The sequence below is a fragment of the Equus asinus genome, chromosome 5 (genome assembly GCF_041296235.1).
Source record: "Equus asinus isolate D_3611 breed Donkey chromosome 5, EquAss-T2T_v2, whole genome shotgun sequence".
Taxonomy (NCBI): Eukaryota; Metazoa; Chordata; class Mammalia; order Perissodactyla; family Equidae; genus Equus; species Equus asinus.
In genome coordinates this window covers 5045882-5071799 of record NC_091794.1, presented here as the reverse complement: position 1 = coordinate 5071799, position 25918 = coordinate 5045882, and the positions used below count along the sequence as shown (strand labels likewise).

Sequence of the window (25918 nt, the reverse complement as noted above, 5' to 3'; positions counted from 1 at the left end):
GTTTTAATTGTTTCGTCTCATGATTACAAAAGGACTCCATTACATAGACATGATACTAGCAGCAACAATGAACTATTTGGGGCATCACCTGAAGAGAAATTCATTGTTTAAGTACTCAGTTAAAATCTGCTACCAGCACTGAGTACTAATTCAGAGTTCTGACAACAGCTATGGCATTTCCTAGGCATGATGTGGCCAGAGTGACCTCTATTAAGCATTAGAATGCTTAAAAGAAATAATTTCTTACTTCAACACAAGTTAGTAGATTTAATGGTAACATATGCATCTCAGAGAAACTACCATTTTATAGGTACTTAATTATTTTAACTCAGAGTGACAAGACAATAGCCAAGAGGGAACTAAAGAGCAGGCTGCAACAATCTGAGATTTAATATGCCAGAGTTGAAACTAGTTAGAATTCTTTAATTACCGTTTTCTGACTGTTTACTCATTCCCTGACCCTCTGAGATAGGTACTATTACTATCTCCATTTTACAGATGAAGGAATGGAAGCTCAGAGGCTGTGTCTTAGATCAGTTAGAAAGTGACACACATGGGATTCTTTCTGAAGAAAAGTTAGGTAAGATATGATCAAAGAACACATTTAATTTTTGAATATATATATTCCTCTAGCACCCAATCATTATTTTAGAAAGATCTTCAAGTTAACCTAGAAGAGCAGTTCTCCAAGTGTGGTCTGAGGAGCCCTGGAAGTGCCCAAGAGTATTTACAGGGGAGTCCGTGACGTGAAAACTATTTTCATAATACTTAGATTTCATATGCCTTTTTCAGACTCACTCTCTCACAAATGAACAACAGAATTTTCCAAAGGCTACATGAAATGAATTGTGGTATCATCATAGATTGAATAAAGCAGCATATATGACAATCTACCTTTCTGTGATTTAGCCAAGTATTAAGATTTGTAAAAATATAAAACAATGCCACTATTCTCACTAGTTTTCTTTTGGAACATATAGTTATTTTTCATTTAAAAAATAGGCTATTTCATTATTCACAAGAGCCAAGACATGGAAGCAACCTAAGTGCCCATCGACTGATGACTGGATAAAGAAGATACGGTGTGTATACATATAAAATGGAATACTACCCAAAAAATGACAGCCAAAAATATATGACAAAACTGTCTCATTCAGGAGAACATGGATGGACCTTGAGGGTATTATGTTAAGTGAAATAAGCCAGATAAAGAAAGACAAACTCTGTATGACTCCACTCATATGTGGAAGATAAACAAACACATGGACAAAGAGAACAGATCAGTGGTTACTAGGTAGAGAGGGGGGAGGCGGTGAGCACAAAGGGTGAAGGGGCACACCTATAAGATGACTGACAAATAATAATGTATAACTGAAATTTCACAATGTTGTAAACTATTATGAACTCAAAAAAAATAGGCTATTTATGTTAACATGTAATGGACTTACCATTACTTCTAAATGAATTAATAAATGAATATTTTAAATTTCTTGGTTTTAATTTCTAACCCACATAATCCATATAAACCATGGAGCCTCAATAAATGTTGTATAAGAGATCTTGAGACCAAAAGATTTGAGAACCACTCACCTAGAATACAACTTCCCATTGAAAATACAAATACAGAATGACAGAGCACTGAGATGTACTTTACATTCTTTTATATTGATCATTTGATAATCTTGTCATTTTCCTTACGATTGGATATCAATTCTTATACACACCATCAACAACTTAATCACACAGAGTTTTAAAGTGAACTGATACATATGTTATATACATGTAATACATATTACATAGATGTAAATATGTCACACGTATTTACATATATGTGTCAAACAACAAAAGGCTTAACTTCATATTAAATAATCTGAACTAACACAAAAGCAGAAAATATTTTTAAAGTGGCAATAATTTTACTCCTCTGGTTTAAGAAGTAATGGTCTATAATTTAGTACTTTTCTTTCTCTTCCTTGGGGGGAAAAAACCCTAACTACAGTTTTATAGAAAGCTATTTTTCATTAAGTGTTCCTACTTTCACTTTATTACCCAGTTGAGTGCATAGGAGTCTGGAGTAATTTTCTTCGTATCAAGAAATGAACAAAGCTCAGGCTCATGGTACTGGATGAGTAATCGGAAAAGATGAAATGGTCTCCCCTTCAGGGAACAATCCCTAAAAGATAAAAGAAGCAGGATTTCTTGCATTAATAGGTGAGAAATGATCGTATCAGTAACCAATCCTCCTGCAACACCCACCTCCTCTCCCACCCCCACAACACCTGAACACCACAGCATCACAGCAAGCCCGTCTGACACAACCCAGGAGCTCTCGACTGCTAATATCTAATACACCTGACCTGTCAGAAAGTTGGTAGAAAAACTCTAAGGAGATTCTCTCCAGGTGAACTCAGGATGCACTCAAGCGAAAGGACGTTAGGGACCACTGACAATGGAAGGTCCACTTAGGTTATTTCAATAAGTTTTTGATCCCAAAAGAAGATGTGAGAGTCCTGAAGAAGTCCAGCCCCCTTCTTTCCTGCCAAGAAGAAACTCCTAGGAAGGGTTCAAGTTAGCTCCGCAGTCAATGTACTCAGTCAGGAATGTCTTTCAGCAAAGGCACAAGGCGGAAATGGCCACACATGAACATTTCAAAAGAGTGGATCCAGAGCCTTAGAAGCTGTTGAAGTGGCCTGGGGACCAGGTGCTTAGAGTGAATTCCAGGAGGTGCCACACACTCCCCTTACTGCATAACTGGACTACTACTTGCCTTGTTCCCTTGTGTTTAATGAATCAGTAAAAACAAACAGCTCAAAGCACAGGACACATCATAATAAAGGCAGTATTTATTGAGGAAATACCATGTCCCAGAAAGTGCAGCAGACACTTTACAAAGTTATCTCATTTTATCTTCACAAGCAACCCTATCAAATAGATACTACTATCATCCCCATCTTACAGATGAGAAAACCGAGGTTTAGCTGTGGTCAAATAACTCACCCACAGTCACATAGCTAAGATGTGATGGAGCTAAGACTTGTATACAGAAACCAGGCATTAAACCATTTGCTGTTGCTAGTGCTGTCGAGTCGTTCTGACTCCTAGCACCCCTGCGGACAGCAGAGGGAGCCCTGCCCAGTCTTTTTGTGCCATCTTCTCCCCTTCCGGCGCTGTAACAATGCTCCATTTCTATTCCTAGAGGTTTCATGGCCAATTTTTTCAGAAGTAGGTGGCCAGGTCCTGCTTCTTAGTCTTTCTTAGTCTAGAAGCTCTGCTGAAACCTGTCCACCATGGGTACCCCTGCAGGGATTTGAAATCCCAGTGGCACAGCTTTCAGCATCACAGCAACATGCAGCCACCACAGTATGACCACCGACAGATGGGTGGTGTGCTTCCCTGACGGAAACAAATGGGGGCCATGGCAGTAAGAGTGCTGGATCTTAACCACGAGACCACCAGGGCTGGCTATTCCATACTACCTTTCTATATATGTAATTTGGTATTTCAACAAGTGATGTCTTGGTAGGGCACAGTCTCTAAAAAAGCGAACTGTAAAGAAACTGAAATAGGTAAAAGGCTTCATGTAAAAAAGTTAATGAAATGAATGTCACAGTTTTTACATAAAAGCAGAGATAATGTTTTGAAATGCTATTGAAGTGGGAAAGATGAAAAGTAATTTCTACGAAACCAATATCTGAGGTCAATGCCAGGATGTGGTATGACTGTCTGTCTCTCGGTTTTCGATACTGCAGATGACAGAAAGTTTTGTAGAGAAGGCCCTAGATTGGTAAGCAATAGACTGCCAAGGCAAAACATGGAAACAGGCAGTGAGCAGAGCAGAAACATAAATTAGAGGAAGAACTGTCTAGTTTGTGGTCTCATCTTGAGGAAAAGGGAGACACTTCAGGGAGTCTGCCATTGCAACAACATCCATTCATTTAACAGCTGTGTATGGCAAAGCTACTCTCCATGCAAGGCACTGTGCTTGACAGAATTCTACCCATGTTCTACATCAGCCTGTAATAAGAAGATATATTATAATAAAGTTCTTCTAGCAGCATTTTGTGGGGCTGTGTTCTATCCAGGGCCATTAATGCTGACCCGGCTGGAACACTGTGTTACATGTGGAATTCATGGAAACAGTAACCGGAGGAACCTGACGAGACAGGGTGTTGTATAGCTCAATGTAAAACCCCCCGCCTCTACTACTATTACCACCAACATTCTCTAGAGAGAAAGCTGGAACATCATGTCCCTTGCTATTACTAGCTCTGTTACAACGAGACATGATAAAATATAAGCTAAAATATAAGCAGTTGACAGACTTAGTATAACAGAATGACTCCCAAATATGAATTCCAATCTCAGCTCTACCACAACCTTAGCCCTGTCTCCCAGCATCTCTGGGTCTATTTTCCTTCCATGAAGCACCAACGGCTTCAGGGTAACACAGAGGTTCTCCACTTTAGTGTATATCAGAATCACCTGGAGAGTTTTTTAAAAATATCTATGCCTAGGATCTACCTAGTCTAGTTATAGTTGAAATTTCAAGGGCCAGTATGTTTTAAAAATTCTTTGGCTAAACAGATATTTCCCCAAAGATGATACACAAATTGCCACTAAGTACATGAAAAGATGCTCAACATCACTAGCTGTCAGGGAAATGCAAATCAAAACCATGAGATACCACTTTATACTCATTAATCTGGCTATAATAGAAAAAATGATGATGAGGATGCAGAACTGGGATCTTCATTCACTGCTAATAGGAACGTAAAATGGTGCAGTTGTTGTGGAAAAGTCTGGCAACTCCTCAAAAACCTAAATGTAGGGTTACCATATGACCCAGCAATTCCACTCCTAGGTACATTCTCAAGAGAAATGAAATATATGTCTACACTAAATCTTGTACACAATTGTTCATAGCAGCATTATTCATAACAGTCAAAAAGTGAAAACAATCCAAATGTCCACCAACTGGTGAATGAGTAAATAAAATGTGGTATATGCATATTATGAAATGTTACTCAGCAATAAAAAGAAATGAAATGATATACGCTACAATATGGACAAATCTTTAAAACATTACACTAAGTGAAATAAGGCAGTCACAAAAGACCACATATTTTACTATTCTATTAATATGAAATGTCCAGAGTAGGCAAATCCATAGAGACAGAAAGATTAGTGGTTGCCTAGGGCTGACAGCCTTGGGGAAAATGGAGAGCTGACTACTAATGGGTATGGGGTTTCTTTTTGGGGTGATGAAAATGTACTAAAAGTGACTGTGTTTATGGTTGCACAACTCTGACTATACTAAAACCACTGAATTGTACATACTAAATGGATGAATTTTATGATACATGAATGATATCTTATGCTATTAAAGAAAAAGAAAAAGTTCTCCAATTGATTCTAACAAGGAACCAGGGTGGAGAACCATATTAGCTAAAGCACAGGCATCCATCCAAACTTAGGTTCAAATCCTGACTCAGTCACACACCAGAAGTGGAATCCTGGAGAAGTTATCTAATCTCTCTCTTCCTTTGCCTCAGTTTCTGTAGTTGTAAATCAGAGTTACCTACCTTATAATGGTCACTGTTTAAATGAGAAAATACACAAAGCACCTACACCTAGTTATAGCATGTCATCACAAAGAAAGTGGTAAAAATGGTAGTCACTGAACTGCCAAGCTCCAGAAGAGGGGGTCTCTCTACCTTGGCTGCACACTGCAATCAATGGAGAAGCTCTAAACAAACCCCAATGCCCGGGTGCCCTCCTCAGAGGTTTGATCTACTTTGTTAGGGATGCAAACAAGAGCTCCCCCAATGACTCCAGTGTGCATCCTAGGTTCACCGTGTACCCAAACCACTGGTCCAGATTATGTCCAAAGTTCCTTCTGGCCCTAAAATCCTGACTACCAGATCCAGAGCACCAGGAACTACAAGGATTCATTTTGGCTTCACGAGTGCCGCCTCTACTACTCCCCCCACTACCACCACAACCACCTGCACATCTGTCTAGTCTCAACCTAAGTGTCACTTGCCCAGGGAAGCTGTCCCTGACCTCCAGGGCAAGTCAGGTCACCCCCATTATGTATTCCCATGGCACTCATTTCACATTCCTAACACTCAGCCCATTTCTAATGACTTGTTCAATGCCTGTATTTCTAGTGCTACATTCCAAGCTGTAACCTCAGCACCTCACTTAAGGTAGCACTCCAAAAATTTTACTTTTCACTTAAACACTATAATGTTATTTTTCTTTTATAGGTAAAGAAATTAAAATAGCAAACCATGTAAAAAGTATGAAGAGTTATGCTGCATATCTAAACTCTAGAAGCACAAATTCTTAACTAAAGAATCTTTTAAAAACCGTTTATAATCACAAAAATAACATCAAATAACAATGACTCAAACAACCTTAAAAATTATTTGAACCTTTTACTTTACCACCAAATTAAATCTAACAACTTAAGTTCAAAGCCAACTAGACTTTTATTCATTTTTAAAACTATAATAACCACATTATATTTTACCTGGGAATGTACTTGTTCATGATAGCATAAAAGCAGTTGTATAAATCGCTGCGTGGCAGCTGGAGATGCACCAACGGTCTGAGTAGATGGATCCAGCTAAGGGACGTGCTATATTTAATGTTGCGTGATTTACAATAAAAGGTAATTACAGATTCAATATCCAAAAGTAATTCTGCTGCCTTCTCTTCTGGCACTGAAAGGTGATCTAGAAAATAAGCGTCAAAACAAAGTTACCAAGGGCCTGTTAGAGGCTTAGTTATTGGACATAACACTTGTTTACAAACATACAATACTATCTTAGTGCATTTAGAGCATGTCAAGGGCACAAGGAAACTACATGAAAGCACATTTTTCGAACATTTCTTCAGTGTTTACTAACTTGACAATGCTTGACTTACACACATGCTAGCCCTAAGAATGGACAATCTGGAGCAGAGGGGCAAGAGAGGGAGGCAGAACCTTTATGCCTGGCAAGCAAAACAGTGTTTTCTAAACAACAGATTATCATCTACTCCACATGGCAGCTGCCACTACAGCTTCCTCAAAGGGAGGGAAAGTCACCCCTCTCCACCACCACATTCCCTTTCCTCTGCCCACACCAGCAGTAAGGTTTCTGTTGTGATTAGTGCACAAAAGCCTCTCTAGTCAACTTCCCTAAAATATGACAGAAAGAGAAACAAAAAGACACCAATGGACCACAGACAAATTTAAAAGAGAAATATGAACTAAATTAATTTAATCTTGAGAAAGATCTCATAAAGTGATTGGAAACCCATTCACCTATGATTTACAATAGTTTTTCTATAGCAGATCATGATCTATGATTTACAGATAAATTTTTGGAACACAGCCCTCTTTGAGGTCTGTATACAATCGTACAGATCTTTAATTATACAAAAAGCAATTTTAAAACTGCAACAAAACTAAAGGTACTTGAAAATTGAACACATAATGCAAAGGAAACACTAAAAATTGGGCTTTCTTAAAATATTAGATGTTATTTCATAAGAATTTCAAAAGAAAAGTTCTAAAACTATTTACTAGCCTTTTACAAATTCAACATATGCAAAGTTACGACAAGATAATTCTACTAAAGAGTGACTCCTTCACCAAAAATTATTTCCAAAATTTTCCACTGCTTGAAAAAACAGTTATTAAACTTACCAATAAACTCTAGACAGTCTTTGTGAATAGTGTTCTGTTCTGGGAGGTCTAAAATACCATCCCATGATGCCAAACTATCACCTTTTCCTGCAACATTTAGAGCAATCTGGAAGAAAGATAAAAAAAGCAACTAGCTTCATATGTTATTTCTCATTCTTGGAAAATACGCTGTAATAATGGAAAGGCTGAATTTAGGAATAAAAATGCATACGTCAAATATTACAAATCAATGTATCTACACTCCACCAAATGCTGACCCCTTAGACATATCACAATGAACCAACATAATTATTTTAAATCCTCCTCCATTAAATTTTACTACTCCATGTCAATCCAATGAATAGCATGAATTACACAAAATATTTACATAATTACATATGTAAATTTATTTCAAGCAAACATCAGTAATGCTATAGACTGCATGTCTGTGGCCCCCTCAAAATTCATACTTGAAACCTAATCTCCAAAGTGATGGTATTAGGAGGTGGGGCCTTTGGGAGGCGATTGGGTTATGAAGGTGGAGCTCTCATAAGTGGGATTACTGCCCTTATAAAAGAGACCCCAGAGAGCTCTCTCAGCTCTTCTGCCACTGAGGACACATTAAGGAACTACTACCGTTAAGTTTAATGGTATTACGGTTATTTTAAGAGTCTTCATAACTTGGACTTTCACGTGCAAGTATTTTAGCGTGCTACCAAGGATTTATTTTAAAATAATCCAGTGGGTGGGATGGGGAGGAAAGGACAGGGATACTAAAAAAACAAGATCTGGTAATTCCAACACCCAGAGACTTATTCCTCCTCACCTTTTTTTTTTTTTTTTTAACATAGCTGAGATTGCTCCATGTTTGCAATTATATATCCTATTTTACTCATTGGTTGCATTTTCCCACTGCATTAAACAATCTTCATAAGCATCATTTCTAATAGCTACAAGAGAAAATATTACCTCTCAAACCTAAACTATTAAATATATCAAACACTACAAAAACACACATTTTTGTAAGTTGTTCTGTTTGGTAAATTTTCTAGATGTGCCATGCTCATAATATAATAAAGTCTTCTGCAACTAAGACAACCGAAAATAAAAATTCTGAAATATTATTCTTAAGTGATAACATTTTATTTGTTTTAGTTTTCAGTTACCTTCCAAACTTTGGCCCTCAGATCAGCAGGCAGTGGTCTCCCTTGAATTATATTTCTCAAAGTTTCAAGATCACAACCTCCTGCTTCCAGAGCTTCTTCAAGATCTTTTTCCCTAAAAAACAAGTCCTATCTATTAAGGTAATTTTTACTACTTGTTTTTTCTTATTCGAGATTCATTTATAATCATGACCTGTGAAAGGTTGTGCCTAAGAAAAAAAATGTGCTCAGCAGCCAAAATGTAAAGTCAAGGCATACGCAGCACTCTCCTTTCCTGAAAGGGAACCTCACGTTTCATATGCCCAATTTACTCTTATTTTTCATTTAGTTCTAGCAAGCTCAGCTAACATGTTTTCTCAGATTAAACAAATTTAAAAAGAGAAGACAGGGCAAGCAGGCTGACAGCACTGAGAAGTAACAGTAATTCATATTCAGTAGTATTCCTGGCAGTAGCAACGACTAACACTTTACATAGCACTGACTGTGCCAGGCTCTGTTTCAAACATTTTACCTAGGTTTTTTTAATTCTCATAACCCTACGAAGTAGGTTACATCATTGGCCCCAGTGTACAGATGCAAAAATTGAGGCAAAAAGGGGTTACATAGCTTATGGTCACGTGTCAGGTACGCAGTAGGGCCAGGATTCAAATTCTAACAGTCTGCTTCCAGAATTCAGGCTGTTAACATTATGCTACACAGAGACAAGAAGGAGAAACAGAAAACATAGCCCAGAATTCAAAGCACTGCAGTACGGGAACACTTAGTACTTAACCATACAGACATCATGCCTAGAGCAGCGCCTGGCTTACACTAAGTATTCAGTAAATGTGAGAGGAGCCAAAAATGCTCTAATGGTATCACTGTACTATATATTAAAGCAAAATAATGTCACATCATCAAGTAAATTATCAAGTAAATCAGCAAGCAGTTATGTTCAGTCTACTACGTTTAAGGAGAAAAGTATGAAACAAATTTTATTTTCATCTGTATAGGTTAAAATAATTTTTTTAAAAAACTTTCACAGAGGTATGAATTGTTTTGTAGGAAATAACTACGTAAAATTAATTCCTGGGCCGGCCCAGTGGCACAGCAGTTAAGTTTGCACGTTCCACCTCGGTGGCCCAGTGTTCCCTGGTGTGGATCCCAGGTGCGGACATGACAACACTGGGCAAAAGCCATGCTGTGGTAGACATCCCACGTATAAAGTAGAGGAAGATGGGCACAGGTGTTAGCTCAGGGCCAATCTTCCTCAGCAAAAAGAGGAGGATTGGCAGATGTTAGCTCAGGGCTAATCTTCCTCAAAACATAAAAAATAAAAAAATAAAAATAACTAATTCCCTCAGAATTCTCAAAAGCTCAGGTTTTGTCTTTGTTTACAATTGTAGTATACAATACATACGAAATCTCTACAAATAAAAAGCTATAACTTAGCCAGACAGTTTCTAAAATTCTTTGAAGCAGCCTGAAAGGCAGAGAATCCCACTAGGATCAGGAAACCAGGAGTTTGTCACAATTTTGTGGTTTTGAGGAAAATAAATTACTCCCATTCTACTTTCTCTCAGGAAGATAATGTAAATCTTTCCTACTGTTGGGATCCCAAGAATATTAGTTTAAATGTATAAATTTCCTAAAGTGTTGCCCTCTTAAGGGAAAGGAATTAAATGAAAATGTAATCACTTGGGATCATATCCAAAGGAAAAGCAGCAATCAAATTTGAAGGATTTCTTTAAAAATAGAACTACCATATGACCCAGCTATCCCACTACTAGGTATCTATCCAAAGAGCTTGAAGTCAGCAATTCCAAAAGTCCCATGCACCCCAATGTTCATTGCAGCCTTATTTACAATAGCCAAGACGTGGAAGCAACCTAAGTGCCCATCAACAGATGACCGGATAAAGAAGATGTGGTACATATATACAATGGAATACTACTCAGCCATAAAAAAGGACAAAGTCGTCCCATTTGCAACAACATGGATGGAGCTTGAGGGAATTATGTTAAGTGAAATAAGCCAGCTAGAGAAGGACAATCTCTGTATGACTCCCCTCATATGAGGAATTTAAAAATGTAGACAAAGAGAACAGATTAGTGGCTACCAGGGGAAAGGTGGGGTGGGAGGTGGACACAAAGGGTGAAGGTATGCACCTACAACACGACTGACAAACAATAATGTACAAGAGAAATTTCACAAGATTGTAAACTATCATTAACTCAATAAAAATTAATAAAAAAAAGAATAGTAAATTTGAAGGATTTCTTAACAAAGCTACTACAAATTTATATGAACAAGAAAATAACTAGCAACCACACAAGAAACATTCTGTTCTTTTGCTACATGGTCACCAAAGTGTTGGACAAGAAAGTGAGGGAAAGAGACTCCCGGTGAGAAACACTTCAGGCCCATAGTTGATAAAGACTGGGGTTTATCTAGTCTATTCTGGCCAAAATGTACAAGATAGCCTGGTAGAATTTGAAGGATTGCTTGTAACTATGAAACAAAACTTAATGGAATCTTTGATGAATACATACCATAATTTTTAATGATTAAATGTGTAAATGAACAGAAAACACCATTTAATGAGATGAAATAAACTGAAAACCCCATTTAATGAGAAGAAATTCTTTCACCAAATAAATGAAGAACTAGAATTTTTCAGCGTAAAAATCCTTGGTTTCCTTTTGAAGTAACTTTCCCAAATCCCTTACTATTCCAGAAAACGAAGTTAGTATTTTGGAGCAAAATGCCCAATCCTCAACGTACTTTTTAAATCTTAATAATGCACAAGCACCTCTGTTGACACAGCTGCTACTGAATTCTCTGATCCTGCCCCCAGGGAACCACACTCTTGGTCTCCAGCAGTACAACCATGAGCAAGAAGCCAGAAAATGCTCCATCTTAAGCAGCAAAAGGCATTTCTCACAAACTAAATTATTAACGATAACGTTATCTTCTGAACAAAGTGTTCAAAGATTCAGTTATCAGCCCTTTGACATTACAAATGTGCTTGCAAAAGTCGTAAAAGAGCTGAAAATAGTGAAGTTAAATAATTTATAAAAGGATCAAGTTCCTATCGAGAGACAGGAACTCTATGGCATTTAGCTCTCAAACAGAATTTTCCTTCCCCTAAACCAAGCTTCTTTCTACTTTTGAACAAGCAATACCTAACATTCAAAGGTAAAACACATGTCTGGTGGGCTATAATCACGTTGTGGTTTCCTAAGCCTTCTTTGATTATGGCGGCTTCTTACTGACCTCGCAAGCTGGCTGGTAGAAATGTACTGGACATTTAGAGAGATCTTAAAATAGGAAAGTACAAGCCAGGCCAGTGGCATAGAGGTTACGCTCACACACTCCGCTTTGGTGGCTGGGGTTCACAGGTTCAGATTCCGGGCGTGGACCTACATACTGCTCCTCAAGCCATGCTGTTGCAGCATCCCACATACAAAACAGAGGAAGGCTGGCACAGATGTTAGCTCAGTGACAATCTGCCTCAAGCAAAAAGAGGAAGAGTGGCAACAGGTGACCAATCTTCCTCAACAATAAATAAATAAAATACTTGTATTTTTTTAAAAAATAGGAAAGTACGGGCCTTGTCCACTTAACCTAGTAAGTACGAAAAATAAGTAACTGTCTCCTTTGTTCAGAAGGTTCAAGGACAGAGCAAATCCAAAGTGTTGGAGTTGGAAAGAAGCAGAAACACATCACTTCCTGACTCTGTGACATTGAAACTATAATATATGTTAGTATAATACATATATAGGTTACTGCTGATGATCTATCAATGATGTATTTTCAAAACCTGAATAAAATATAATAGAATTTCCCCTCAGCAGCTGTTTTGTGGGAAAATCATCTAACCTAAACATTGTAATCCAAGTTGCTTTAGAATTACAGCAAGGCAAAAAAGTGACTAAATTTATATGAAATTAGGTTAATGTTTATATCCAAGCTAGCAATTGAATCAGATTTTTCTTCTTCAACCAATGGTGAGTAACTCCTAGCATATGGAGCATTTGCACAACGCAAGTTAAGGGGGGTGGGGACGGACATGAATTTTCAAGTACTACCAAAGTAAACATGCATTTCTCAATGCTTCAAGGGTTAATAAATTCAATTTGAAGTTTTGTTGAAGTTTTGTAATTATTTTCTGAATAAGTCATACATTGAATCACATTTAAAATTATATTTTTTAATAAAAGCAACTAGATTATATATGTTATATTCCGAAAACTTAAAAAGTTACAGAAAATCTGTCATTAGGAAAAAATAACTATATATTACACTTCTTTCTAAATTCTGTTTTTCCCCAACCATGTTGTAAAAACTTTTCTCTATAATTTCAAAATTTATGAAAACTTTAGTTGTACTCCAAATAAGAGATGAAAATAAGACCTAGTTCATCTCCTGAATATTTTTACATATTTCTTTCTGCACTTAAACCCCTTATCTATTATCAGCCATTCTTCATTCCTCCCCACCCTGCTCCCAGCCACTGATGTACTTTCTGTCTCTACAGATTTACCTATTCTGGACATTTTACATATGGAATCACCAGACTTCTAAACAGTTGCCATGGCAGCTCAATAGCAAAAGTACCAATAATTAAGTATATAAAGGCTTAGTGGCAACAAGCTATAGAGAAAATAGTCTAAAATTTCAAATCAGAAAGCATGACATCAGACTCTACACACTTAACAGCTCTGTGACCTAGGATACAAACACAGTTTCTTCACCTATAAATGGGGCGAGTACCAGATACTGCCTAAACAAAAGAGGTGGAGAGTATTCCCACAGCGTATGAATTATCTTCTGTTCCACCAGAATACCCCTCCCACTCCTCTTTCCATTCTATCTTAGCACCTACAGCTCGTCTGAATCTGTCCTTTCCAACTTTCTCTTTCAGGCCAGTCTCCGCACAAGACTCCATGAGCACTGAAGCCTCCACTCTTTTCCAAAAGAGAAGAGTGTCGGACAGTGAGCTGCTGTTCACATGAACCATTCTAGGACACGTGACACAAACGCTGAGAGACAAATGAGACAATAGCAAAATATGGAAAACTAAATTAGAGGACAAGGGGAAAGCGAGTTTAGGAATACTAAGTCACTCTTCACTTAGTCAAGAATAAATCTTTAAGGGCCAGCCCTGAGGCCGAGTGGAAGCTCTTGCGCTCTGCTTCCAGGGCCTGTGGTTTCGCCGGTTCCGATCCCAGGAGCAGACATGGCACCACTCATCAGGCCATGTTGAGGCGGCGTCCCACACAGCACAAACAGGCATTCACAGCTAGAATATACAACTATGTATTGGGAGGCTTTGGGGAGAAGGAGGAAAAATAAAAGAAGATTGGCAACAGATGTTAGCTCAGGTGCCAATCTTTAAAAAAAAAAAAAGAAAGGAATGTTTAAAGAAAAATAAGGACTTGATTTTTCTTAATAGATTGCATTCACAATAAAATAATGAAACAGCCCTAGAATTAAGCAATTAGCAATCACTCCCAGCCACTTATCAGCCAACCTGTGTGATCTCCCACAGTCTATTCAACTTCAGAATAGCACTCTGTCACCTAAGCATATCGAGGTAAATTTCCAAAACACTTCAGATAGGATGTTTCCTGGATTAGAAGAAAATTTTTTTAACTCGAAGCCTCTCAATCTATCAAGGAAGCTAAGTCAACTTCACTGGTTTTCAAAATTCTTAAAACAGAATCCTTTCCTGTAATTATTTTTTTTAAAGTAAGATTACAGTAGTTCAAAAACACCAGTTAGGACCCGGAACATATGTAATCATCTAAACTTAAATGCAGAGTACAAAGAAACTACAGGGAAAACCCAATTACCAAATTTTTTCAAATTAATTTTGTGTCTTAAAGTGGTCAGGGTCTAAGACATATTGTTGTTTGATTAAAATGAAAAAACAAAAGCTGCATCACTGGGGAAATCAATAAACGCCCAAAGGCTGCTATGTAAACATTTTAAACACATTATTTCTACTGCAGAGGATACTGTTCAAAGCTCCGAGTCAGCTAGCAGTATTAAACAGAGCCAAGAGATAAAATGGACTCAGGTACTGCACGTGACTAGTCCCTTTCAGAAAGTCCTCTCTCCTTCCTTTTACAGTTCAACTCCCTGACACGTAGTCTCCCCTCATCTCCACTTGCTCTCTCCTCATCCAGCCTAAGCCTCCATCACTGCACCAAACTGCTCCAAGAAGCCATCAGTCATCTTTCTCAGCCCTTGTCATCTTTACAGACTCGGCAGTGTCAGACTCTCTTTAGAACACTCTCCTTCAGTTTCCAATAACTCTCCTGTACTTCTCTCTACCCACGCTATGAATTATTTCCTTCTCTGACAAAAGTATTCCTTTATTCAAATCTTTAATAAATATATATCAAACACCCACTACAAGCTAGCCAGCCACTGGGCAAGGCACCGGAGATGCAGCTGTGAGCAAAAAAGTGCACCCTCTCGGGTAGCTTATTTTCTATGTGGCTATCCCAAGATAGTCCAAATCCTATTATATAAAACCCACTGAACAGAGGTGGGAGCAGCTCTTCCTAAGGTGTAGTCCATTCAGATTTGTTTAGAATGTAAACCACCACAAGCACAGATTAAACCAAGACAGGCCAGCTTGCCCATACATACATTATACCCAGGCACAAGACTCTGATCAATTATTTTAAAACTTGAAAGTGACCAGCTAACTAGTTGTAAGCAACAGCAAATTGTGTAACAGTGAGTAACAGTGGCAAGTTGCACATGTTGAGTTGTAGTTTCATGACTTACTTTGTGCCACTTCATTTCTGGTTATTTCTTAATACCCAGGTCATGAGACATCAGCAGCAAAGCTTTGTTGGAACTTATTTTGTTACTATTGTTAGCATGCTGGTTACAAATTACTACCACACCACAACTCCTTAATTAATTCCTGAACATTTTGTGTGACATTTGGTAGAAATGGAAATAGGACCACTTTTTACATATTCACTTGTACAGTGGATATGGATGGAGTTCAATGACCATATGTACTGTGTAACTTACTTTTAAATATCAATCTCAAACCATAAATACTTTCTAACAAATAGTACGACAGCACATTCAGAAATGACCATGACATTTTACAGTCCGTGAAAGCACAATTTGATAATTGTGAAACTTTGAAGTTATCTGGATTTTCGTCAGTATCAGATACACTTGTTACAGTATTTTAACAAGTTGTATATTTGAATGCCAAGGGGAAAAAGACACCCAAATGACTAGCTTAAAAACATTAGTGAGGGGCCGGCCCCATCACCGAGTGGTTAAGTTCACCGGCTCCGCTTTGGTGGCCCAGGGTTTTGCCAGTTCCGATCCTGGGTGCGGACATGGCACTGCTCATCAAGCCATGCTGAGGCAGCGTCCCACATGCCACAACTAGAAGGACCCACAACTAAAAATACACAACTATGTACCGGGGGCTTTGGGGAGAAAAAGAAAAAAACAAAATCTTAAAAAAAAAATTAGTGAAACTTTGTATCAGGATCAGAGCCACAAAAGCAGCTTTGGGAGAGTCCCTTATCAAATAAAGTAATCCTCTCCAGAATCTATGTTTAACCAGGATCTTGTGCCAAATAAAGAAGGTGTAAAATCTAGTCCTCTTGGCTTAAGAAGCCAAACACGATAGCTACAGTATTTCAGCACTGTGCAATAGGCAAGGGAGACAGAGATCACAGAATGTTGCTCTGTAAAGTACTAAAATTAACCACAAATGGAACAGATGCTTTAAATCTTCACAGACTTATTTTTGATCCATAATCCATGTAGATCAAATTCCACCACTCGTACCAACGGTGCCCCTTCCTCTGCTAAGAAACACTCAGGAATTTTTGCCTAAGCAAAAAAAACAAATGAGCAAAACAAAAAGCTTCTCATAACTGCACCGTATGTGCCATGTTGCAATGCATTTGCTGTAATACTCTGCTTACAAAATGGAAGAATGTCTTTTCCACTAACGAGAAGTTAACTTTAGAAAGTGTTCCAAATTCTTTCCTCTTCCATGCTTCCTCAAAATAAAAAGTCCCTCACACACTGTTCTTTTCCATACATATGAGGTGACTTTCCAGCACTTCTAATGTACCAAAAAATGCACTGGTTTTTTGTTTTTGTTTTTTTTCACCAAAGCAGTAGTTTACTTGGAAACTGAAAATAGAGTGTATCCTTTGCATAAGAGAAAGAATGGGATGAAAATAGCACAAATCAACACAAAACAGTGGATTACCTGTTTCTACCACAAATTTCCACTTTATCCAAAGTGTAATGAGAAAAGAAATACCAACATTCCTTTTCTTGAAACCATCACTTTAGAAAATAAAGGAACAACTATTGCAAATGAGGTGACAACACTTTGCAACATCTGGGCAATTCTTTCCAAGGGTACTTTACCAATGGAGATCACATTTTGGCAAAGAAATACATAATGGATTTATTTTTTAAACCTGGATTCCAACTGTCAATAATATATCTGATAAAATAGGCTTTCATTTATTTTCATGTAAGTGGTTAAATCTAAATAAAATCTACAAAACAAAGCTCAAAAATTTCTGATTCAATTACACACCTACAAGACATGAATACATTCTTCTATGCATCACTTTTTTTTTTAAATGTTTTTACAATGACTTTTTTTTTTTTTTTATAGATTTTATTTTTTCCTTTTTCTCCCCAAAGCCCCCCGGTACATAGTTGTATATTCTTCGTTGTGGATCCTTCTAGTTGTGGCATGTGGGATGCTGCCTCAGCGTGGTTTGATGAGCAGTGCCATGTCCGCTCCCAGGATTCGAACCAACGAAACACTGGGCCGCCTGCAGCGGAGCTATGCATCACTTTTATACTTCTAAACAAAGGCTAGAAACTCTGTCAAGGGGAAAATAACCACAAGGGGTGATTTTAAAAGCATTCCTTAAGTTCGAGCGCTCTGCTTCGGCCCAGGGTTTTGCCGGTTCCGATTCCGGGCATGGACATGGCACTGCTCATCAGGCCATGCTGAAGTGGCATCCCACATGGCACAGCTAGAAGGATCCACAACTAAAAATATACAATTATGTAGCAGGGGACTTTGGGGAGAAAAAGGAAAAGTAAAATACTTTTTTTTTTTTTTTTTTTTTGAGGAAGATTAGCCCTGTACCACCAGGCCGGCCCCTGGAAAGTATAATCTTTAAAAGCACGTTTCTTATTTCTCCATCATCACTGACTAAAAACAAACAAAAATTACTGAGATGATGAAGTTATCAAAACTGTGTAACTGCTTATACGTTCTAATATTACTGTTTTGTTCTCACAAATTGTAAATATGTAAATAAAAATAAATTATAATTCTATTTTTATATGATATACATACACAATTACTTATATATTTACATATATTTATTATATAAATATATGTAAATATATAACATATATTAGATACATATATTCTAGATGATGTATGTAACCATAATATCTTAAGATCAAAAAGCCATTGTATCGAACTGATTTTTGGCAAGGGATATGAGAACACATTATGAAAACCAAAGGAGTGTAAAGCTATAGGATACAATGCTCTGCATCATGTCCCACCACGTCAGTTACGAACTGCAACAGAGACAATGTGGGTACAGTTTATGCATATTCTTATAGCCTTAAAGGTACCACAGATAAACAGACACATATGTTCAACAATGCACATCTCTGAATATTTTGTCTTTCAGAACACATAGTTGATTGAGTATGGGATTAGTATATTTTTAATTGGGCTTTCTCTAGGTGTCTGTTAAAGTATATGTGAAAAATATAACATATATGCAATCAACTTTAGGAAGAGCACAGGGCTTAAAGAGATGTGAGTTTAAGTTCCACATTTTCCACAAAGTAGGTTTTCATGTGACCACCTTAAGCCTGTTCTCTCATCTCTAACAAGGCAACAACAATAATTCATAACTTCCTTCTTCCACAGAACTGTTGTAAGAGCCAAGAGAAATGTACATATATATACATTATATAAAGGATAAAGCTCTACGCAAATATATAGTATTTTCCTTTTATTTATTTTTCTTTTTATTTCTTTTTTTGAGGAAGATTAGCCCTGAGCTAACATCTGCCGCCAATCCTCCTCTTTTTGCTGAGGAAGACTGGCCCTGAGCTAACATCCGTGCTCATCTTCCTCTATATATAGGACGCCTACCACAGCATGGCTTGCCAAGCGGTGCCATGTCCACACCCGGGATCCGAACCGGCGAACCCTGGGCCACTAAAGTCGAACATGCATACTTAACCGCTGAGCCACCAGGCCAGCCCCTATAGTATTTTCTTATATCTTCCTGCTGAAATTACTAAAATACCACCATAGCAATTAGTGTTTTTTTTTTTTTAAAGATTTTATTTTTTTCCTTTTTCTCCCCAAAGCCCCCTGGTACATAGTTGTATATTCTTTGTTGTGGGTTCTTCTAGTTGTGGCACGTGGGACGCTGCCTCAGCGTGGTTTCATGAGCAGTGCCATGTCCGCGCCCAGGATTCGAACCAACGAAACACTGGGCCGCCTGCAGCAGAGCGCGCGAACTTAACCACTCGGCCACGGGGCCAGCCCCCATAGCAATTAGTTTTATGTGACAGCTGCTTCAAAGAAAAGCACACACTGCGGTGTCCTCACTATGAAATGCTACGTCCACTTAAGGATAGGAAAAAACTCCTTTAACCTGCAAGAAAAAGGAAGACGACTTGAAACAAATTATTTAATTAGTCACCATTTTCTCAGCTCAGGTCAAAAGGTTAGACAGACCCTTAAAAACAAATACACATTAAATTTCAGGAAATAGGTTTTCTTTTAATTGGCTCTTAACTTACAACTCTTGCTTTTCCACAAGAAACAGTTTGCTCTCATGAGCCCAACATAAGGGACGGATTTGTTTTCCATTTGTAATTCTCAATATCTAAAAAGTCACTTCAATCACTGCCCCTTTTCAAGCTGTATAATCCTGTTCTACTCTGATAGAGCATACAATTTCCAAAAACACCAGTATTTAGATATCTTCAGAAGGTATCTTTACATATTATTCCTAGGTCTAAAATGATGAAAAAATTGAAATGTCCAAGCAAGGCAGAATGATGCACAGTTCTGGTTTTAAATCTGTCTCAATTTTTTTCTGAAACACTACATAGCAGCTTGATTATAACCAGTATTTAGTTAATGCCTGCTAAATAAATTATGAACACTTTGCTAAACTCTCTTTTGCTTTTTTGATACATGAGGGAGGGTACTGTCTTTGGTTTAGACCAAGCTGAATGCACATTTCAGCATAAGCAGCAGAAATAACTTGCCAAGTATATCCTACCAGCTCTGTTAGGAAGACGCGTGTAACCTGGCTGTGCACTGCACACTCTAACTGGGCGCTCCAGAACTACCTCAGCTGCCTCCCCGTCCTGAGATAAGGACCGCACCTGTACTCTCTGTGGCGAGGACAAGTAAACGGAAATAAGTTCACTGAACACATTGCTTTAGCATGCAAAAACCAATTACTAACTCTTACATATGGATATTAAAACATCCACAGAAACAAAATCCTGGAAGTGAATTATTGTTTAGGAATGACCTCTAAAAACAGGAAAATCTGAATTATAATAAAAACATTAATGGAAATAGTATAAACAAAGGCAGTCCTCTTAATTTCTAATCTTTGTCGGCCCTCTATTTCTAGTTTATAAAATCAGTAGTTATCACTTAAAAACCCCTAATTCATGACAGTAAGATTCATTTTCTCTTCATTTTTTTGTAAGGTAGTATCTAGTCTTCCCAGAACCACAAGCTGTCAATATTCCTCTTAAACAATAGCTTCCATTCTCTTTCACATTAAATGTATTTATTTATTGATTATATCATGTCTGAAACTGCAATCATCTACTCCTTAAGTGACATCTTAAATCTCTCCTCTTATTTCAATGCTTATGAAATGGGAAACACTGAAAGTACTATTTACAAAGTGCACAAAACTTTGAAAAAAGACCCTATTATTCTCAAAACAATTCCTATTCACATTTCAAATTAACAACGATAGACATTTCTTTATGGAACTGATACTTCTACAATTTTAAGAAAAGCTAGCAATAATTTAAGAAGAATTTAGCAATAAATTAAAATCCTAACTTTCGAGAGAATATTGTACAAAAATTTTAAACTAAACAACTCAGAATATCAACAATTGTGTACAATTAACGTTTAAACCAAAAAAACTTCTTTAGTCATGACTTTAGATCTTTAGGAATTATTTGGGGGAAAAAGCTTCAGAAAATCAGAATTTATGTTCAAATCCAAAGCTAGTTTCTTCAATATCAAGAAGAGTAATTACCAATATTTGAACTGTAATAGATGTAATGTCAACAAATAATTTACATTTGTTTGATTTTAAAAATCTATATTTTTCAATAAAATTTAAATCATTTCAAACTAACTGCAGACATTTTTACAAGGACTTCCCCACACCCTCCGAGCTTACGTGGCTGCAGTTTCAGAAAGTCTGAGGGCTGAGGCAGTTTCTGATAACCTTAGCTTTCGATAAAAAGTGAGAATTATACCAGCAGATAATTACACAACTTACAAAAACACTGTAATCAAAAAATTGTATGAAATGACAGCTTGACCTATTATTGCACACGAGTGTACAAAAGTCTGTACTCATCCATGCATACGTTCAGACAATAGCCATTCACTGAGCCCATGCTGCCAGTCACCGCCCTTGAGAAGTTCCCTATCTAAAGACCTAAATCACGTAACTAGATAAATTATAATAGAATGAGTTAGGAGATACAATATAACATATAATACATAATACAGAGAGATAAATTCCTCTGACTCACTCATTCTGAGATAGGCATCATCTAGAATCTTGCGAACTACAGTGTGGTCCAGGAACCAGTAGAAGTACCACCACCCAGGAGCTGGTCAGTCAGAAACACAGAATCTCAGGTCCCAAGCAAATCTAGTGAATCAGAATCTGCATTTTAACAGGATCTCCAGGTAATCCCAATGCACGCTTAAATTTTGCAAAGCACTGGTCTAGAACATAACTGAAAATCAGTAAATAAGTAAAAGTGACATCTTGTACTTTGAAGATCTTCAGGCCCCATTCTGAGCCTTTTCACAAACGTATACACAATTTTAACAAGTTCAGCTACCTATTTTCTCAGATTAGGAACAAACCGGGGGATACCACTGACAAGAAAGAAAGAAAATAGGAAAAACTAATAAAAAGCCATCTCAAAAAGGGATGGCTGCCTGGGGCCACTTAACATAGCAACAATCTACGCTATCTGCCCAGACGGGCCCTAGAGGTCTCACTGTCTTACAAAAGCATAACAGCAACTGATGTTCTTAAATGTGCCGCCTCTATCTAGACCACAAATTCCTTGAGGACAGGGACCTAGTTTTATTCTTACACACTGAACATTTGTAAACTGAATGACTCTAAGTGACTAAAATGAGTTTAGCTTAGGCAATGAGATGTGTAATACATCTCAGAAAAATTTCCATCCGACAAAGTTACAATAAAAATGTGACAGCATTTTTTAAAAGAAGAGTAAAGCCTCCCATTCTATAAGAACCCATTCACCAAGCATCCAAGAGCAGAGGCTTTACTGAACCCATGGCTCCAAATCTAAACATCTTCTCTGACTCTATTCAAACTCAATTCTCGGGGACTGGTGAGTGGAGTGAGCAGAGAAAAAGGAGAAAGATTAACAGAGAATGGAGGGAGAGCAGAAACCACAGAACACCTCAGGGTTCCTCCACTCATGAAAATAAAAAGAGCAAAAACGGAAAGCCAAACCAAAGACACAGCAACCCTAGAAGAGAACAAATGCCCCTTTAGCGACCATGCCCTCCGTGTTCCCCGCCTCTGTGGGCCAGACGCATGCTCACAATCCTCCTAACCTAAGAACTCCTCAAAGACACCTCAACTCTAGAAACATGTCCCCTGGTGGCCCTCAGTCAGGTGATTACAGCCAGTTTCTGATACAATTCTCTCTTGCAAACTTCATGAATTTCTAGCCACTACTCTCCAAATAAATCACTAGTTTCCTTGCCCACGCCCTTGCTCATGCTATTACTCCATTTAGAGGCCTTTTCCATCTGTTTATCTGACTGCACTATCCACTATGTTAGCCACTAGCCATGCGTGTGGCTATTTAACATTTGAAATGTGGCTAGATCGCATTGAGACGTAGGGTAAATGTAAAATACACATTGGATTTTGAAGGTTTGGTACAAAAAAATGTAAAATTATCTAATTTTTTTTAACAACGATTAGGTGTTGAAACAATATTTGGGATATATTCGATTAAATAGATAACTAAAATTAATTTCACCAGTTTTAGTTTTTAAAATGGCTACCAGAAAATTTTAAATTACATACGTGGCTCACACTATACTTCAACTGGACAATGCTGGTCTAAATCCTCCTCCTCCTTCAAAGTCTACTTCAAACACCTCTGCTTCCATGAAGCTTTCCCCAGTGACTCAAAGGGGGAGTGGTTTCTGCTCCCCTGAACTCTCATAACACTTTTATTCACGCTCCCAAAGAACTGGGTCAATTTTACCCTGTTACTCAGTGTACCTGTCACAGCTCTCTAACTCCAATATAAGCAAAGTGAGGAAAGAAACTACATCGAGGCTACCATAAGTTTTCCTCCTATCCCCTGGAGAGTTCACGCACTAAGGCGATGTTTGACATCTGCTAAGCGAGAGCTGAATTTCTCAATTACTATACTATCTCTGTCCCTTTCAACGACTTCCATTTCTTCCTCAGGGACTGAAGTCCACGTCTACAAATGTCCTGTATACTTCGAGGCAAAAAGAGTGCCGGTGAGTTGTATACATAGAATGTGACAACATGCAAATCTAAAACTCTCTAATACATGTGGCCAACACACTTAGATCAACTGTAAGAATTCGACAAGCCTCTAAAGGTTCCATTTCTAAAAATAATGTTGCCCCTAAAAGCGTACTGCGACGATCAGCTATTTCAAAAGGCAGAGCCTTTCCCACAGGTTAACGACACGGGGTGCCTGAAGTCTACCAAAAAATTACTGGCGGCCCGCCCCCAAGCCCGAGTTTAAATCGGGTAAGTAGGCGAGGGCTTGGGAGCAGCAGGAGCAAAGCCCCAGGCGGCGTCCACCGCTGTGAAGCCCGAGCTGCGGGGACAGCGGCAGGAAGGAAGATGACTGGCGGCAGACCAACGGTGGAAACGGTCGGAACGCGAAACGAGAAATAAAAACCAGGATAAAAACCATCTCAACCACGTGGGGGGGGATCCGCCCCGGTGTCTCTCAACCTGTGAACCCTCAGGCAAAGGTCGCGGTGGTCACTTCAACACGTCTTCCCTTCAAAAGGTATTCCAGTGCCTCCCACCTGCATCCGCCAAGCCTCCTTCCCAGCCAGCTCACCCTGACGCCCCGGGCCAGGCTCCGGCCGAACTCGCCGGGCAGCCACCGTCTCCGGCACGGCTGGACCTCGGCGGACGAAGCGGGGGGACAGACCTGAGGCCCAGCCCCTGGACCACACCCCCTCCCTCCGAAACCGGCCTCAGCCTCCCGCAGGACCCGGCTGGCTGGGGACCGGCGGGCGGGGGCGGGGCCGGGCGCTGGACCCGGTCGAGCACGGGTCTCCCAGCCCCGCGCCGGCGCCCGCTGGGGCCTCAGGGAGGGCCGGCGCGGTGGGCAGGAAGAGGAGAGGAGCAGTGGGGATCAGCCCGGGCGTTCACTCACCAGCCGTGGCCGCCCGACGTTGGCAGCGGCAGGACCTCTTCTCCTTCCGCCATTGCTGTTGACGTCCACGTCACTTTGCCGAAAAGTGGACCCGGCGCCGAGAGGGATTCCGAAAACCAATGTCGTAAAAAGGCCCTCGGAAGTCTGGGACTGAGCTTCTGGAAAGGGAATGAAAGAGCGAGGAGGCGAGCAACGCTACGTCACGGCGTCCGAGAGAGGAAGGCAACAGGGGGAGGAGACTTGGTGGAGGCGCTGCCCTTCTAAAGACTACGTGTCCCAGGATGCTGCGGGGGCGGCGCCGGGCGGAGTGGGCGGGGCCTGGTGAGGGAGCGCGTCCAGAGGAGGCCGTGTGAGCGTCGCTTCCGGCGTCCCGCGAGCGTCTCCGTTCCGGCTTGGCGTCAAGCTTAACGAAGTCGGGGTTGAGTCGAGCAGTGGGGAGAGGAGGGGCGTGGGGATGGCCGCCTGCCGGTCACTTCGGGGCGGCGCAGGCGCAGGAGGAGGGACCTGGGGCGCGCTGTGCACGTCCGGAACCATCGTCGAGGAAGGAGAGCCACGTGTGACAATATGGACAGATCTGACAAACATGGTGTTAAATGAGCGACACATTGCGGAAGGATGGGTAAAGGATGGTGTCATTTATATTTGGCGTTAAAAATAGGCAGGACGTTATATTGTTTATGAATAGATGCGTATGTGCTTTTGAAAAGTGCAGGGGAATGATATATAGAAAAATCAGAATGGCAGTTGTCAAAGATAAAGACAGCCAGACATTAGTTAGAGTAGTGACAACAGATTTTATTCAGAAACTCCCGACAGTAGGGGAGAGAGCTGGGCTCCATTCCGACGTGCGCGGAGGTGACCAGGGTTTTAAACGGAGGGCGAGGGCGAGGGCGGGGAGAGAGCAGGGGCTCGTCAGAGTCACAGACGGGAGGAATTACCGAGCATCGGTCAGGGCAGTTGTGGTTGGGCAGCTGGTCCGCTAGCAGGCGGTTCTCGAACTTCGGGTTCTGTCCTCCGGAGACTGGGGGACAGGCCCTGGCCTTCCGGATGACTGCATTTCAGAGGAATGGCTCTGAGGGCCTTGAGAAGGGCACTTCAAAGTTAGAAGAGATGCGTATTCACAACTGTAAGCCATTTCTAGTAAATGCTCCGAGAAAGAGAGGTCAGGAGCCTGTTATCAGGTGTTGGCTGGAACAAACAGGAAATTCTCCTGGAAGCATTGAGCTCTCTCAATGAGGCATTTTCTTGGGGAGCTGGGGTTCGGGGGGTGGGGGGGCGGTTTGGGGTCATCCTGGGGACGCCGGCTTATGCT

The 25918-nt window shown here is 39.6% G+C and overlaps 1 protein-coding gene across 2 annotated transcripts in view; it reads right to left on the bottom strand.

Moving 5' to 3' along the window:
• Positions 1-24738, bottom strand: part of TBC1D23 (TBC1 domain family member 23) — a 50627-nt gene extending 25889 nt beyond the window's left edge. For both annotated transcript variants that reach the window (XM_014853295.3, XM_014853296.3), the window contains exons 1-5: positions 24607-24738; positions 8845-8956; positions 7700-7805; positions 6536-6740; positions 2050-2173 (exon numbers count right to left, since the gene is read on the bottom strand). In XM_014853295.3, coding sequence (XP_014708781.3) covers positions 2050-2173; positions 6536-6740; positions 7700-7805; positions 8845-8956; positions 24607-24659 — 600 coding nt within the window. In that variant the 5' untranslated portion in view covers positions 24660-24738. The remainder of the gene's footprint in view (positions 1-2049; positions 2174-6535; positions 6741-7699; positions 7806-8844; positions 8957-24606) is intronic.
• Between the last annotated feature and the right edge of the window lie 1180 nt (positions 24739-25918).